The sequence below is a fragment of the Pristis pectinata genome, chromosome 8 (genome assembly GCF_009764475.1).
Source record: "Pristis pectinata isolate sPriPec2 chromosome 8, sPriPec2.1.pri, whole genome shotgun sequence".
In the NCBI taxonomy this organism is placed as follows: Eukaryota; Metazoa; Chordata; class Chondrichthyes; order Rhinopristiformes; family Pristidae; genus Pristis; species Pristis pectinata.
In genome coordinates this window covers 83,267,024-83,281,577 of record NC_067412.1, presented here as the reverse complement: position 1 = coordinate 83,281,577, position 14,554 = coordinate 83,267,024, and the positions used below count along the sequence as shown (strand labels likewise).

Genomic DNA, 14,554 nt, shown 5'->3' with positions numbered 1-14,554 from the left:
TATTTTTGTAATGATTACATTTGAAGATTTAATAAGAGTAGGAAGAAAATCAGAAAAAAGGAAGAAAATCAGTAAGACAAGTGGAAGAAAGTCAAAAACATTGTACTATATTTAAACTTACTTTATTTATACATATTGATAAATGACTTGGTAAGTTGAAAAACATCAGCTGAAAATAATACATTCCAGAAATAGACAAATAGCTAACAGCTTAACTACGACAACATGGATTTTTGGGGAAGGGGTGGAGAAGAGAAGAAAGGGAATTAAGGGAATTCAATCAAAGAGATTCAAAAAAATTGTTAATGTTTGTTTAAACTAATGGCCTGTTAAAAATTTCTAATGCCATGTACAATTCACAAGTACAGCATTTTACTGTTTTGGCCAATACTTTTTTCACAAAACACTGGATTTTTAATCACATACTTATCCATTGCCCTACAGCACATTCAACACTTTAGCATGTAGTTTGAATGGAGAACTTGGAATACAGTGCAATGACTAATGTTTAGGTACTCATTTCTTCTCTTCCCCTGCTTGTGTTTAATAATAAATACATAAAGCCATGATGGATCTTTGCAAATTTAACTCTTTATTCAAATGAAATGTCTGTTTATATCCTTCTGCTGACATCACTTAAAAAAACTAACATGCACCATTTGATAATTAATCTGTCAAATAATATTACTAAACAACTAAAGTTAAGAATATGTGTTCTGCATTTTTCACCTGTAGGGTTGCAGGCAAATAATATTTTAATATTTCATTTTGATGTAATTTACAAGTGTCGAATCTATCGTGCATCTGCATTGTGATCTTGATTGTTGGAACAATTTTTTTTTATTTTAAAACTGCTTTATACACAAGCAGGTTTGAAGAATTTGCATCCTTAACAGCATAAAACTGCAATTCCAATTTTTGTCTTTCGGCAATCTAGACCATTTGTGGCACATTCAAATAAAAAAAGTTGAAATTTTAAAAAATGTTTGAAAATGAACATTCCCCTCCTTCCAAAAAGGTCACAATTTAAAACAAAATTGTACAGATTTTAAAAGACATTGTGTAGGAATATCAGGGTTCACATAGCTATCTCCTGAATATTTCAATTGTTATTACATTCTCATATTTTTCTATCCATTTATGGTGAAAAGTTCTGGCAAAAAGCACAACTATGGTAAAATAGGCAACAAAAAGCTAGTATGCAAGAAACTTCCAGGCCATGATCCAACATGTGAAGCACACAAGCTTTTAAAATCTGATGTGTTTAATTTTACCTCATTATTACCTGGTAGTTATGTCTTTCCCTTCCTATTGCAAAGGTTAGTGAGACTGGTGCATGTATATAGTTTTTAAACTAATCCACCCAAAACTAAAATGAGGAAATACATGACAGGATTTGTTTCATTGTCTTTATACCAGCATATTGATTACTATACAAGCTAAATGATAATCAATATGCTTTGTGCACCTGGAAATCCATTCTATTAATTAGGAATTACTGTGCAATAATCTTGGTCAATTGCAGTTAGTTATATTTGTAATCCATAAATTTTTATCCTAGTTTTTTTTCCCCCCTGTAGTTATACTGGATTCTGTTATTTTTGATTTACATACAGAACTCATTGATTTCAGTAGTTTGGGCAACTACTCCCACAGGTACAACCACATAGTTATTTTGGCACTTCCACCAGATCTCTGAACTAATTTTACTCAGTTTAACAACTAGTTAAAACTTACATTTGACAAATTCTTAAAAGTTCTAGAAATTAAAATATGGCATTACTGTGGAAGGGAGAGTAAGGGATGGAAGCAGAGGGGAAAAAGGAGTTAAAAAAAAAAGGGTATCCTCAACGTACCACACAAAAACTGTGAATTGACTAGACAATGATAATTTAAACATTTAAGAAAAGCAAAGTGTATGGGCCCATCTTTATTTAAATCACCAAATTCTTGGAATAATTTACCAGGCAGAGTGGAGCTAAATGCAATAAACACAGTAAAAGTGCAGCTGGATACTGTGACAGGAGAGTTAGGGTACTACAACATTGGATCAAAAAGGTCCACTTTTTTCCTAATTCCCAACACGAAAAGGTCATCCTTTACTGTCAGAAAAATGTTGTACTGAATGCAATACGTATATGGATTGAGTTCACAGAGTTCTTGCGTTCCGCGTTTTCAACAATATGTTACTAGTAATGAATTTCATTTCTCCAATCAAAAAGTTACTGAAATCCTAAAGAAACAGAAGGGCATTTAAGCTTAAATTTTTAAAAGTTCAGAGGATCAATTCTTCATTAGAAGGTATAGTGATGCGTTAATATAAAATTTGCAAGGCAAATTAACATTCCTGAATAGAACCTTCAACAGCACGTATAACCTCACTAACATTCTCTCCTGTGTCTTTGGAGACACAAATATTCCCACTTCATAAGAGCATGCTTTGGAGCAAGAGAAATTAATATTTTTTGCTGAAGCAAATATTGATAATGTATCTTTCCCTACAATAACAACTTCCAATATTTAATCAGCCTGCAAGTATTACTGAACAGGAATCAAACTTGAGGTTTACCAATGAAGCCAAGAACACTTTCTCAAAAGGTAATGAATATTTTAGTAAATTTCAGGGAAGACTAACAAGATAATGATCAAGAAAACAGATTTTTGCCAGTGAGTGTTGGGTGGGAGTGGTTAAGGACTATTCATCATGAGGAGAGCCTGATCACTGGAACCATAAGAAAATGACCTCCTTCGATTGCTATACGCTTAAATCTTTCACCCATTTACTCCTTCATCCAAACTGAGATATAATATTCAACATTACTTTCACTGATTAGCACATTAAAATTTACACTTAAATGACCAGAATACTTGAGAAATTCAGTTGCTGTCAGAAGTATTTGGGGAGAAATTAGTTTTTGGTGGTGACCATATTAGTCACTACCTGTATTTGCCTCCAAAAATTTAGTTCCATTTGTTCCAAATTTCAGGAGTCAGGCACAAGTAGTGGTTGATGCTTCCCATCAATTTCGCACAAGTGACCTAATTACTCTCCCAACATGCTTTATCTACTCCACTTCCTCAGTCATTTTCAAATGTAGTATATATTAGATTTGCTTTTTTTTAAATATATGTACTTCAATGGGATTAATTGTTCCTACAATAACACCAAGGCACTTTCTCTTCCGGTTGCATTGCTAATCTCTTTATGAATACAGAATACAGATTGAGATCTACGCAAACAATGTCACATTTAATCAAAAAAGTCCTATATTTCAATATTTGGGGGTGTAGTAAAAGAGCAACATTCTGTAAACATTAACATACCACACTGTACAATATGAACTGAAGCATTATGTACAAGATTGAAATTCTTTCAAAGTGAAACACCTCTGTCTTCATAGAGAGGGTGAGGGAGTGCAACACTTCAAAGAAAGAAAATAATACATGTGCAAAATATGCTTGTGAAGGAAAAATACATTAGAAAGGTATCTACACTCACTACAGTAGATTACTCTTAAAACAGGTGTATTGGCAGTCATCTGTTCAGGTAACTACAAGGCACTCAGGGCAGGAATGATATGCTTTTTCTTGATGGTTGGCTTTTTTTCTTAGTCTGGTCGGAATATAGGAAATTTTGGTAAGAATTCTATTAGTATTACCTGTAAAGAATAAGAGGAAGTTACTTTGTCCTTAACCAACATTTAGCGTTAAACATTTTTCAGACAGTAAAACAACAATCTGAAATGTTCAGTGAACAGTAGATGCAGTGCAGTATGAAATTTCACTTAACGCAAGAGATGAATTATATACATGCTGACATGTTAGTACATTTCACAGAACAAAATAACTCTCACATGCTGTTCTATTCTAAACAAAGCAGGAGAGCTACTAGTTTCAGACCTACCAAAACTATTCTTGAGCCAAGCATTAACAATCAGAAGCGACAATCTGCTGGTGGAACTCAGTGGGTTAAGCAGCATCTGTGGGGGCAAAGGAATTGTCGACGTTTTGGGTTATAACCCTGCATCAGGACAGAGTGGAAAAAGATAGCCAGGATAAAAGGGGAGTGGTGAGACAGGAGCCCAAAGTGATAGGTGGACTGAGGGCTGAAGGATGAAGGGCAGGTCGAGCCAGGTGGATGATGGATCGAGACACAAAAAAAAGGAAAGGCAGATGGAGTAAGGTGGGGGGAGGGGACAGTGAAGGTGGAGACAGTTGCTGGAAGGTGATAAGCAAGAACACAGTTCTTGTCTCACCACTCCCCCTCTCCTCTTTATACTGGCTATCTCCCTTCTCGGTCCTGATGCAGGGCTTCAATTTCAAATGTTGACAATTCTTCTCCCCCTCCTCCACAGATGCCGCTCGACCCACTGAACTCCTCCAGCAGATTGTTCGTTGCTCCAGGATCCAGCACCTGCAGTCTTGTGTCTCCATTAAGAATCAGATGTATGGAACTGACGACCTTACTAACTTTTCCAACCTCTCTTCACTTTAATTCCACATCTGACTGGTTAGTCAATTATATTTAGAGTAGCTGTCAAAACCCATCATTGTCCATTCCAGAAACCTTGAGAAGGTATTGCTAAATGAACTGCTGCATTCCTTGCAGCGAAAATAGACTTATTGGTTTAGGAGTTTCAGGATTTTGACACAGCAAATCCAAATTAGGCTATGACGCAACATGAGATTAGATGGGGTGATGATGCTTGCAGGTGGCATTGTTGCCACCTGCCTGCTGTCCTTGTTCTCAGCAGCAACAGGTTGCACATTTGGAAGGTTCTGTCAAAGTAGTCTTAACAAGTTGCTATAATGCATATTGTACATGATACTGCAACCATGCTGGAGGTAGTGAATGTTCAGTATGGTGTCAAACTTGCAGTCATAATTGCATTCATCCAGCAAAATATAGTACACTGCATTTCACTTTGCTCATAACTGATACCTTGTAGATGGGGATTGATTGGTGGGGAGGGTGGTGATGGGCTTTGGATCAGGAGACAGAATACCCAGCTTTTGAACTGCTCTTGTAACCACAGTAATTACATGACTGATCTGGTGAAGTTTCTAATCAAAGATGACCCCAACAATGTTGACAGTGGGATAATTTGATAATGGTAACCGATTGTCGAGGAGAGGTGGTCAAATGTTCTTCCAGGTTATGGTCAATGTCTGGTACTTGCATAACAAAAGTGTCAATCAACATCTCAACCTCAGCTTGAATGTTGTCCAGTTTTTGTTGCTTTATGTTCCATGGAGTTGGTATGCTATCAGTAAACATCTTCAGAAGTCATGATGGAGAAAAGATCACTGGATTGAGGAACATCCTTGCCATGAGAAACTTCTCTATTTATGTTCTGGCACTGAGATAATTGGGCAACAACCAGAGTCTTCTTTCTATGCAGTCATTATTGCTTAAATGTAGAGTTTTCCATGCAATTCCTCTTAACCTGAATTTTCCAAGGACTCATTAAAGTTAAACCTGGATGAATGTTATCATCAAAAGGGATCTACTCTGACCCAACATCAGGAATTCAATTTTTCAAGACTCTAATGAAGTCTACAGAAGAGTGTTCATAGCAAAACCCAATATAGCTTTGGTGAGCAGTTGGTGTTTGATAGTACTACCAACAACTCCTTCCAATGCTTTTCTGGTGATTTGAGAGTGGGCTAATGGGGCACTAGCTACAATAATGGGGCACTAGCTGGTTTGGGTTCGCTCTACCTTTCTGTGACCCGATTTCCCACTGTGTTCAAGCAGATGCTGGCATGGTAGCATTATTGAAAGAGCTCGAGCAGAGTTGCAGCTAATCCAGGCACACCAGTTTTTAACACTTCAACCAAGTTGTCATTAGGGCCCACAGCTTTCGTTGCAGCAAGCAGACTCAGCTATTTCTTGATGTATCACACAAAATAGGCCAAACTGCCTGAAGAGTGTTTACTGTGATGGAGGAGTCATCAGGAGCAAAGGTGAATTATCCACTTTGCACTTTTGACAAGGGATGACATCTAAAGTGTCAACTTATCTTTTGTTATCACATGAAATCAGTTCTCCTTGCTATCCAGTGGACCCCGCTACAAGTTGTTCATGCAGATACTAGGCTTGGATGAGATGAAACTCAGATGTGAAATCCTCCAGCATCTTGTTCACATATGACATTGCCTATGCTCACACAAGGACTGGTTAACGTCAATGGCCTTAAAGTCATTACCAGTTATATGCACATCTCCTCCAAAGACACTGACAGGCTATACACAAAAAAAATTGTATGACTAGAAGGCAACTGTACTTACATATTCCATCATGTTACTGGACTCACATTTCCTTTTACTTAACTTCCAGTGCAACCCAAGCTAATTCCAAAACAAGAAAAATAGATTTGAGGAAGATATTAGATGAATCAAACTTCAAGTGCAGAAGTAATCAAACTACACAACCATCAACAAAAAATCCAGTAAATTATTAAACCATCTGCATGCAGAATATATTGGAGGATTTTTGTATCTCAATTATTTTTTCCATTTTTGGTGCTCATTCTTCTATGCTCCAAATGGTCACTCAGTTGGCATTGGTGTGACTGAATTAGGCTTATTCTTCTTCATTCTCTGTGCACTTAACAATCACAAGTTGTTCTTTGCCACAGAATGTATAACAAACCAATGTGTAAAACATCCTAAAGATGGTTTATACAGAACTCATGAGAGACAGATACCAAACCATCAGTTGGGAGATCAAGGCAATTGCTCAAGGCTATGCTGAAAAGATGGACTGAAAAGATTATAAAGAAATGAGAGAGAGATGGTGGGAATGAGAAGGCAAGTTCTAGAGAACATTCTAGGCAAGTTTCTGACTTAGAGTTGTTGAGACAACAAATGAAATGGATGGGCTATAATGAGAGAAATTCACAGGAGCCCATAGTTGCAGGATTGATGAGGAAAGTAGTAAGGATTTCAAAAGAAACAAGGTCATGGTTGAATACAAAAGGAGGACACTGAAGAGGAGACGTTTAAATGGGCAAATAAACTACTGTTGTTCGGTATACTGCCAGCAGCAATTTGGACAAGCTTACTGAATTTGGATAAGTACAGTGAAGTAAGCTGTTTAGGTATGAAGAGGATAAAGTTTCCTGGAGCATTAGTTGGGTTGAATAAAAGGCACTGTGAATGCTGCAGAAATTAGAGCAATTTTTGATAGCAAGATTTTTAAAAAATGATGAATAATACAAAACTCAGTTCCGAAAAATTAAACATAATACACAGCCTGGACTTGGTTCCCACCTGAGAACACCCAGAGCTTCAAGTGACAGTTGGTCCTGATAAATGGAAGCCTCATTCCGATGACTTTCATGTTCATCAGAAAGATGTGGTGTGCCCATGACTTCATGCCAGACAGCTAGTCCAGCAGCACAAGAGTGATTATGGGGTTCACAACCAGTGATAAGGAAGTAGTCAGAAAATTTATAGAAGCTGATTCAATGCCTGCAAATGATATTGTTGAGGAGAACACGTAAAGCCCCCCAAGAAATAAAAATTCCTGGAGATATCAGTGAAAAGGAAGATAGGCCTTTGTTAGAAATGTACTTTGATGAACAGAAGTGTATATGCACTGCCATGGAGAAGAGGAGAAGGAGAATGGAGCAGTCATTCCTGTGGGATGTTGGTTTTAATCATTTTGGATGCAACCTGGGAGTTGAGTTGGGGCCAGTGTAGTGTCATGAAAGTTAGAACAGGTCAGATAGATTCAAACAGAATTTCAGGATAGTTCACCAAGATTTTCCAATGTTGGCAACACTGCAATGGTTTAAATTTTCATCCAGCCTTCCCTAAAGTAACCTTTTACCAAGACAGATTTGATCGTTTAGAATCATATTAGATAAATGTCTGAATTCTCTTAATGCAAACAATAATTCTGATCCCCAATACAATAGTTTGAATGTGGAGAAAATAAATACCGTATTTAAATGAAATATTTTCCCTCAGGTCAAGGTGTTGAAGTGGAGAAGCAAAATAGAGCGCCACCATGTGGAATTTACTGGTTGAAAATCCATGTTGATAATTTTCAATCAATAGTCTGGCACAAAAGCTTTATTTTCAAGCCATAAAATAACAGAATTATAATGTGTATGCACTGAATGTAGAATCACTGAGTTTTCACCTTGTGATACAATCTGTTGTTCTCCCACTCTAACAGTTTTTGTATTGATCTTCTAGTCTGGAAAATATTAAACAGAAGATATTCTTTCAACATTATACTTAATACAAAGCATTTATACAATAAGGCAGACCATAAGTTAAGCAGAGATTAATTATGCAAAATGTTATAATTTTGCTACAGCATTACAAAGGTTACTCACTACAGAGTTGAAGGTTGCCCAGATTTACCTATTGATCAACTTCTGAAGAGATAGTAACCAGTCTACTTAATAAACATAAAGACCAAACCACCTTTTAATAAAAGTTTACATAATAATAATACTACATATTAAGTGGCAGGAGTTCAGGTTATCAATTGTACTAGCCTTAATGGGAATTTCAGGAAATCTAAGGCAAGCACAGAAGAAAGTCTGGTATATACATAAACAGAAAATGATGGTAATGCTCAGCAGATCAGGCATCACTAGTGGACAGAGAGATAATGTTTCAACATTAAAAAAAATTAGGTAGTGTTGCCTGCACAGTAACCACTCTTAGTTAGGAATTATAAAAATAAGTTCCAAATATTTTATGCCGCTTTTTTCTTTGTGGGGGAAGCAGATATATCTATGGAGTAAGAGAATGCAAGTAATGTTTCCTTCTTACATACATCTTCTATATCTGGTACAATATTACAATGGCAGTGATTTAAAGCTGCAGTTGAGAACCTAAAAAGTCTACAAACCAACAAATCATCACTTCAAAATAAGTAATTTTGCCACAATTACTTCTTTTGAAGTGCTGGAAGTTATTAAGTAACATTCCAAAGTCAAGCATGGTGCAACAAAAGAAATCTCTGAAATAGAAACAAAAATTCTAGAAATGCTCTAGTCAAGCAGCATCTGTGGAGAAAGAAGAAACAGTTGACATTTCAGGTTGATGATCTTTCATCAGAACTAAGGTGGAAATCAACAGGTTTCAAATTGCAGAGAAGAATAGCGAGAAAAAAAGTTCTATGATAGAGTGGAAACTCTGCAAATGTGTTGGTTTTTAAATTAAATAAAATCAGTAATTAGGGAAAATTAAGCATTGTGCAACAACTGACAACTAAAAATTTAATGACAGCAACAACAAAAATCAGAACAGCTGACTGTTAGTCAAAGTTCATAAAATTCCAAGCAAACAGTAATGTCATAAGTATTTGAGAACAGTTGATTTGGGGTGGGGGCTCAGAGGGGGCATAGTGGGTGGTTGAAAGAGCACCTTTTTCCTAAGTTAATTTATAGTGAAATTGAATGCTGGATTAGGCAAGTATCACTGTGCAAATACAGATTTTCATCAACTCAGAGCTACTAACATCATCCACTTTAACCCTTTATCCAGCTACTTCTGTAGTTCTACAACACCAACTCCCTCTTTATTTAATCTAGAGATTTGCATGCTTTAATCGTGTTAGTTCTTTTACCTGCTGCTCCTTCCCTTTACTATTAGAGTTCTGTGCAATCTCTAGAGCTATCTTCTACTTCTGGCTTTTATGTTAATCATAGAATATGCAGCAAGTACTTGTTAAAGCTGTGAAAAAGGAACTTTTGGAGAAATCTGACCGGAGAAATTGGAAGCTAATGAGAAGCAGCACATAACCAAATGCTTTGTCGTTCATATCGCTCAAATACAAGCTAATAAGATAAGAGATTGGAGAGACTACTGTTTTGCAGCACACTGGCTTAAGAGGGATTACTTTAAGGACGAGGAAATATTTACAGAAACCTCTTCAGTAAATCAAATGGTTAAGGTACATCCCATTATAAAGAGGTTTCTGCAACTGATCTGAAAACTTCAAAATTTATGGGAAAATAATCTCAATTCTGTTTTATGTTTTTAGAAACACAGTCATCTGATTTTTGGGTTTGTGATTGATATTCCAACTACATCTGCTCCGCTACTCAAAACATATCAATATCTTTGGTTCATTTTTTAACAAAACAATTGGCATTACACATTGGACACTGTTCTTTTCCACTTTACCTATACAAAAAATAAGCATCTCTAGAACATAGAACAGTACAGTGCAGGAACAGGCCCTTCAGTCCATGATATTGTGCTGAACTAATTGAGCTAATGACATTTAATCCCTTCTGTCTGCACATAGAAAACCTACAGCACAATTCAGGCCCTTCGGCCCACAAAGTTGTGCCAAACATGTCCCTACCCTAGAAATTACTAGGCTTACCCACAGCCCTCTATTTTTCTAAGCTCCATGTACCTATCCAGAAGTCTCTTAAAAGACCCCATCGTATCCGCCTCCACCACCGTTGCTGGCAGCCCATTCCATGCACTCACCACTCTGACTAAAAAAACTTACCTCTGACATCTCCTCTGTACCTACTCCCCAGCACCTTAAACCTGTGTCCTCTTGTCCATTGTCAGTACTCCTCCATTCTCTGCAAATTCATGTGCCTAAGAGCCTCTTAAATGCCTCTATCGTATCTGCCTCCACCACCAGCCCTGGCAGCACATTCCAGGCACCCACCACTGTGTCAAAAACTTACCCCGCACATCTCCTTTTAACTTTCCCTCTCACCTTAAATGCATGCCCTTTGGTATTAAGGGCATTTCAACCCTGGGAAAAAGATACTGGCTGTCTTCTCTATTTAAGCTTCGCATAATTTTATAAACTTCTATCATATCACCCCTCAGCCTCCACTGTGCCACAGAAAACAACCCTTGTTTGTCCAACGTCTCCTTATAGCACATGTCCTATAATCCAGGCAGCATTCTGGTAAAACAAAATTCCACATCCTTCCTATAATGGAGCAACCAGAACTGAATGTAATACTCCAGATGCGGCCTAACCAGAGTTTTAATTAGATCTTGAGGTGGTAGAACAGATTACTTTCTTTTGGGCAGCAGAATTATGTCAAGACCTGATTAATGTATATGGAGGATGTAAGATGTGTCTTGTATCAACTGACAATTCTCCACTAACTTGTTCTTTAAATTGTGGTTTGTGTTTGTGATCTATCTGGACATTAAACACTCTAGCCTAGAATTTTGATTGCCCAAAGGTTTTTATTTCAGCACCACATAACTGAAGTTGTGGTTTGGATGCTCTTTAGCTCAATTTATATTATTCCACAAATTCAACATGGCACTTCCAATACAAGTGTCAGTTGCTTATCACATACAGTGGCATGCAAAAGTTTGGGCACCCCTGGTCAAAATTTCTGTTACTGTGAATAGCTAAGCGACTGAAAGATGACCCGATTTCCAAAAGGCATAAAGTTAAAGATGACACATTTCTTCAATATTTTAAGCAAGATTACTTTATTTCCATCTTTTACAGTTTTAAAATAACAATAAAGGAAAAGGGCCCGAAGCAAAAGTTTGGACACTCTGCATGGTCAGTACTTAGTAACACCCCCTTTGGCAAGTATCACAGCTTGTAAACGCTTTCTGTAGACAGCTAAGAGTCTTTCAATTCTTGTTTGGGGGATTTACGCCCACTCTTCCTTGCAAAAGGCTTCTAGTTCTGTGAGATTCTTGGGCCGTCTTGCATGCACTGCTCTTTTGAGGTCTATCCACAGATTGTCGATGATGTTTAGGTCGGGGGACTGTGAGGGCCATGGTAAAACCTTCAGCTTGTGCCTCTTGAGGTAGTCCATTGTGGATTTTGCGGTGTGTTTAGGATCGTTATCCTGTTGTAGAAGTCATCCTCTTTTCATCTTCAGCTTTTTTTTTTAAACAGACGGTGTGATGTTTGCTTCCAGAATTTGCTGGTGTTTAATTGAATTCATTCTTCCCTCTACCAGTGAAATGTTACCCATGCCACTGGCTGCAACACAAGCCCAAAGCATGATCGATCCACCGCCATGCTTAACAGTTGGAGAGGTGTTCTTTTCATGAAATTCTGCACCCTTTTTTCTCCAAACTTTCCTGCATCTTCACCACAAAATTCAGCATTAGAAGTTTGCAAAGGAACATCTAAACAAGCCTGATGCATTTTGGAAACAAGTCCTGTGGACTGATGAAGTTAAAATAGAACTTTTTGGCCACAATGAGCAAAGGTATGTTTGGAGAAAAAAAGGTGCAGAATTTCATGAAAAGAACACCTCTCCACCCATTAAGCACGGGGGTGGATCGATCATGCTTTGGGCTTGTGTTGCAGCCAGTGGCACGGGGAACATTTCACTGGTAGAGGGAAGAATGAATTCAATTAAATACCAGCAAATTCTGGAAGCAAACATCACACCGTCTGTAAAAAAAGCTGAAGATGAAGAGGATGGCTTCTACAACAGGATAACGATCCTAAACACACCGCAAAATCCACAATGGACTACCTCAAGAGGCACAAGCTGAAGGTTTTGCCATGGTCCTCACAGTCCCCCGACCTAAACATCATCGACAATCTGTGGATAGACCTCAAAAGAGCAGTGCATGCAAGACGGCCCAAGAATCTCACAGAACTAGAAGCCTTTTGCAAGGAAGAATGGGCGAAAATCCCCCAAGCAAGAATTGAAAGACTCTTTGCTGGCTACAGAAAGTGTTTACAAGCTGTAACACTTGCCAAAGGGAGCGTTACCAAGTACTGACCATGCAGGGTGCCCAAACTTTTGCTTCAGGCCCTTTTCCTTTTTTTATTTTGAAACTGTAAAAGATAGAAATAAAAAAGTAATCTTGCTTAAAATACTAATGAAATGTGTCATCTTTAACTTTATGCCTTTTGGAAATCAGGTCATCTTTTACTCGCTTAGCTATTCACAGTAACAGAAATTTTGACCAGGGGTGCCCAAACTTTTGCATGCCACTGTAACATTATTCTCCTGTAACAACACATGCCTTCACAGTGCTGCCAGAAGCCCAAAGTCAGTCCCAACACACTGGCCTTTGTTCCTTTGGATTGTCCTTCCACTATCCATTACCCAAAATTAGCCCAGGCCTAGATCCCTCAATGGCCCCAATCTTCACCACACCCCCAAACCCTAAAGGATCCCATCAAGCGACACTCCTCCTTCCCCACCAAGTCCTCTGCTTTTACCCACTCCCTGGCCACCCGAATACAGACTCCGTGCAAGTCCAGTCAAGTATGCGAGGTGCAACACTTGCTTGGTTTCACCCAAAGTCTTACGCCTTGGGCATCACTAAAGTTTGCGAAGTTGGCCCATGGCCAAAACAGTCTTGAATATTCCATGGAATGACCAAACAGCATGCTTGTTAGATGCTTTTGGTACATTTTTTCATGTCTATTATCAGCAGAACTGATCCAATTCACAACCATCAATAAAGCAATAACTGCATTTCTCATTATAAATTGTTCAACCTTCAATAACATATTGCTGATATTCACTAACTTTCATCATTAAAACATTAAATTTAGAAAAACCACAAAAGTTTAAGTACTACATAGTGTTTAATATTTTTTAAATCCTCAAAGTTGTAAAATTCCATTGCAATTCTGTTAGTGCTTCAGTAAATCTGTCGTTACACAAAGCAGTTGTAAAAATCAAAGCTACAATATGCGAGTTATTATGGTTAACTTCCAGTACTAATGTAATAATTCTCTCAAAGAAACAAGACTCAAACCTTCATCTGCCTGCTAACTTCAGCATTAGTTAAGAAAGCCCTTGGGAGGCTGGAATCAGCTTCAATGCATTAGCCACTACTCAGATGGTAGCAGAAGACACAAGAAACTGCTGATGCTGGAAATCTGGAGCAACACACAAAAAGCTAGAGGTACTCAGCAGATCAAGCAGGGAAATGGAGGGAACTGGACATTGAATCCTGATGAAGGGTCTCGACCCGAAACGTTGACTGTCCATTTCCCTCCACAGATGCTGCTTGACCCGCCGAATTCCTCCAACTTTTTGTGTGTTGCTCCAGATGGTAGCAGTCTCAGTTACGAGTCAGAAGATTGTGGGTTCAAGTCCCACTCCAGAAACTTGAACGCAAACTTCATTTTAATATTTTACTGATGGAATGTTGCAAATGCCATATTTTGGATAAACCATTAAACTAAGGTCTTGTTTGATGTTATTGACAGTTGCAAGAGAACCTTAGATTACTTTGAACAAGAGCAGGGAGTATTCTAGGTACTCTGGCCGATAGTGATCACTCAAACAAATTATCAAAGTCATTGTTGAAGCCTGTTGTGAGCAAACTTACTGCCAAGTTTCCTATATTACAGCAACTACGAGGTTGGGATGTCTTGTAAAGATCATTTTAATGAAAAGGTTTCTGACCATGTCTGCTTAGCTATCTCATCTTAAGAGTCAGGATAATATAGGTTCTCACTGTACTCTAAACACGCAAGACTGCTGCATTGTCATTTCTTTTACACATTAAGCTGAAGTTCCATCTGCCTATTCAGCAAAACAAACTGAAGAATAGCAATATTCCACCCTTAATCAATACCTCCTCAATTACTGCT

The 14,554-nt window shown here is 37.9% G+C and overlaps 1 protein-coding gene and 1 long non-coding RNA gene across 2 annotated transcripts in view; one reads left to right on the top strand and one right to left on the bottom strand.

Moving 5' to 3' along the window:
• The window catches only part of LOC127573680 (uncharacterized), a 48,235-nt gene that overhangs the window by 14,869 nt on the left and 18,812 nt on the right, over positions 1–14,554 (top strand). The gene's annotated exons all lie outside the window — the stretch shown is intronic.
• Positions 107–14,554, bottom strand: part of chic1 (cysteine-rich hydrophobic domain 1) — a 34,577-nt gene continuing 20,129 nt past the window's right edge. The window contains exons 4-6 of the mRNA XM_052022097.1: positions 8,153–8,209; positions 6,292–6,351; positions 107–3,659 (exon numbers count right to left, since the gene is read on the bottom strand). Of these exons, the coding sequence (XP_051878057.1) occupies positions 3,609–3,659; positions 6,292–6,351; positions 8,153–8,209 (168 nt within the window). The 3' untranslated portion in view covers positions 107–3,608. The remainder of the gene's footprint in view (positions 3,660–6,291; positions 6,352–8,152; positions 8,210–14,554) is intronic.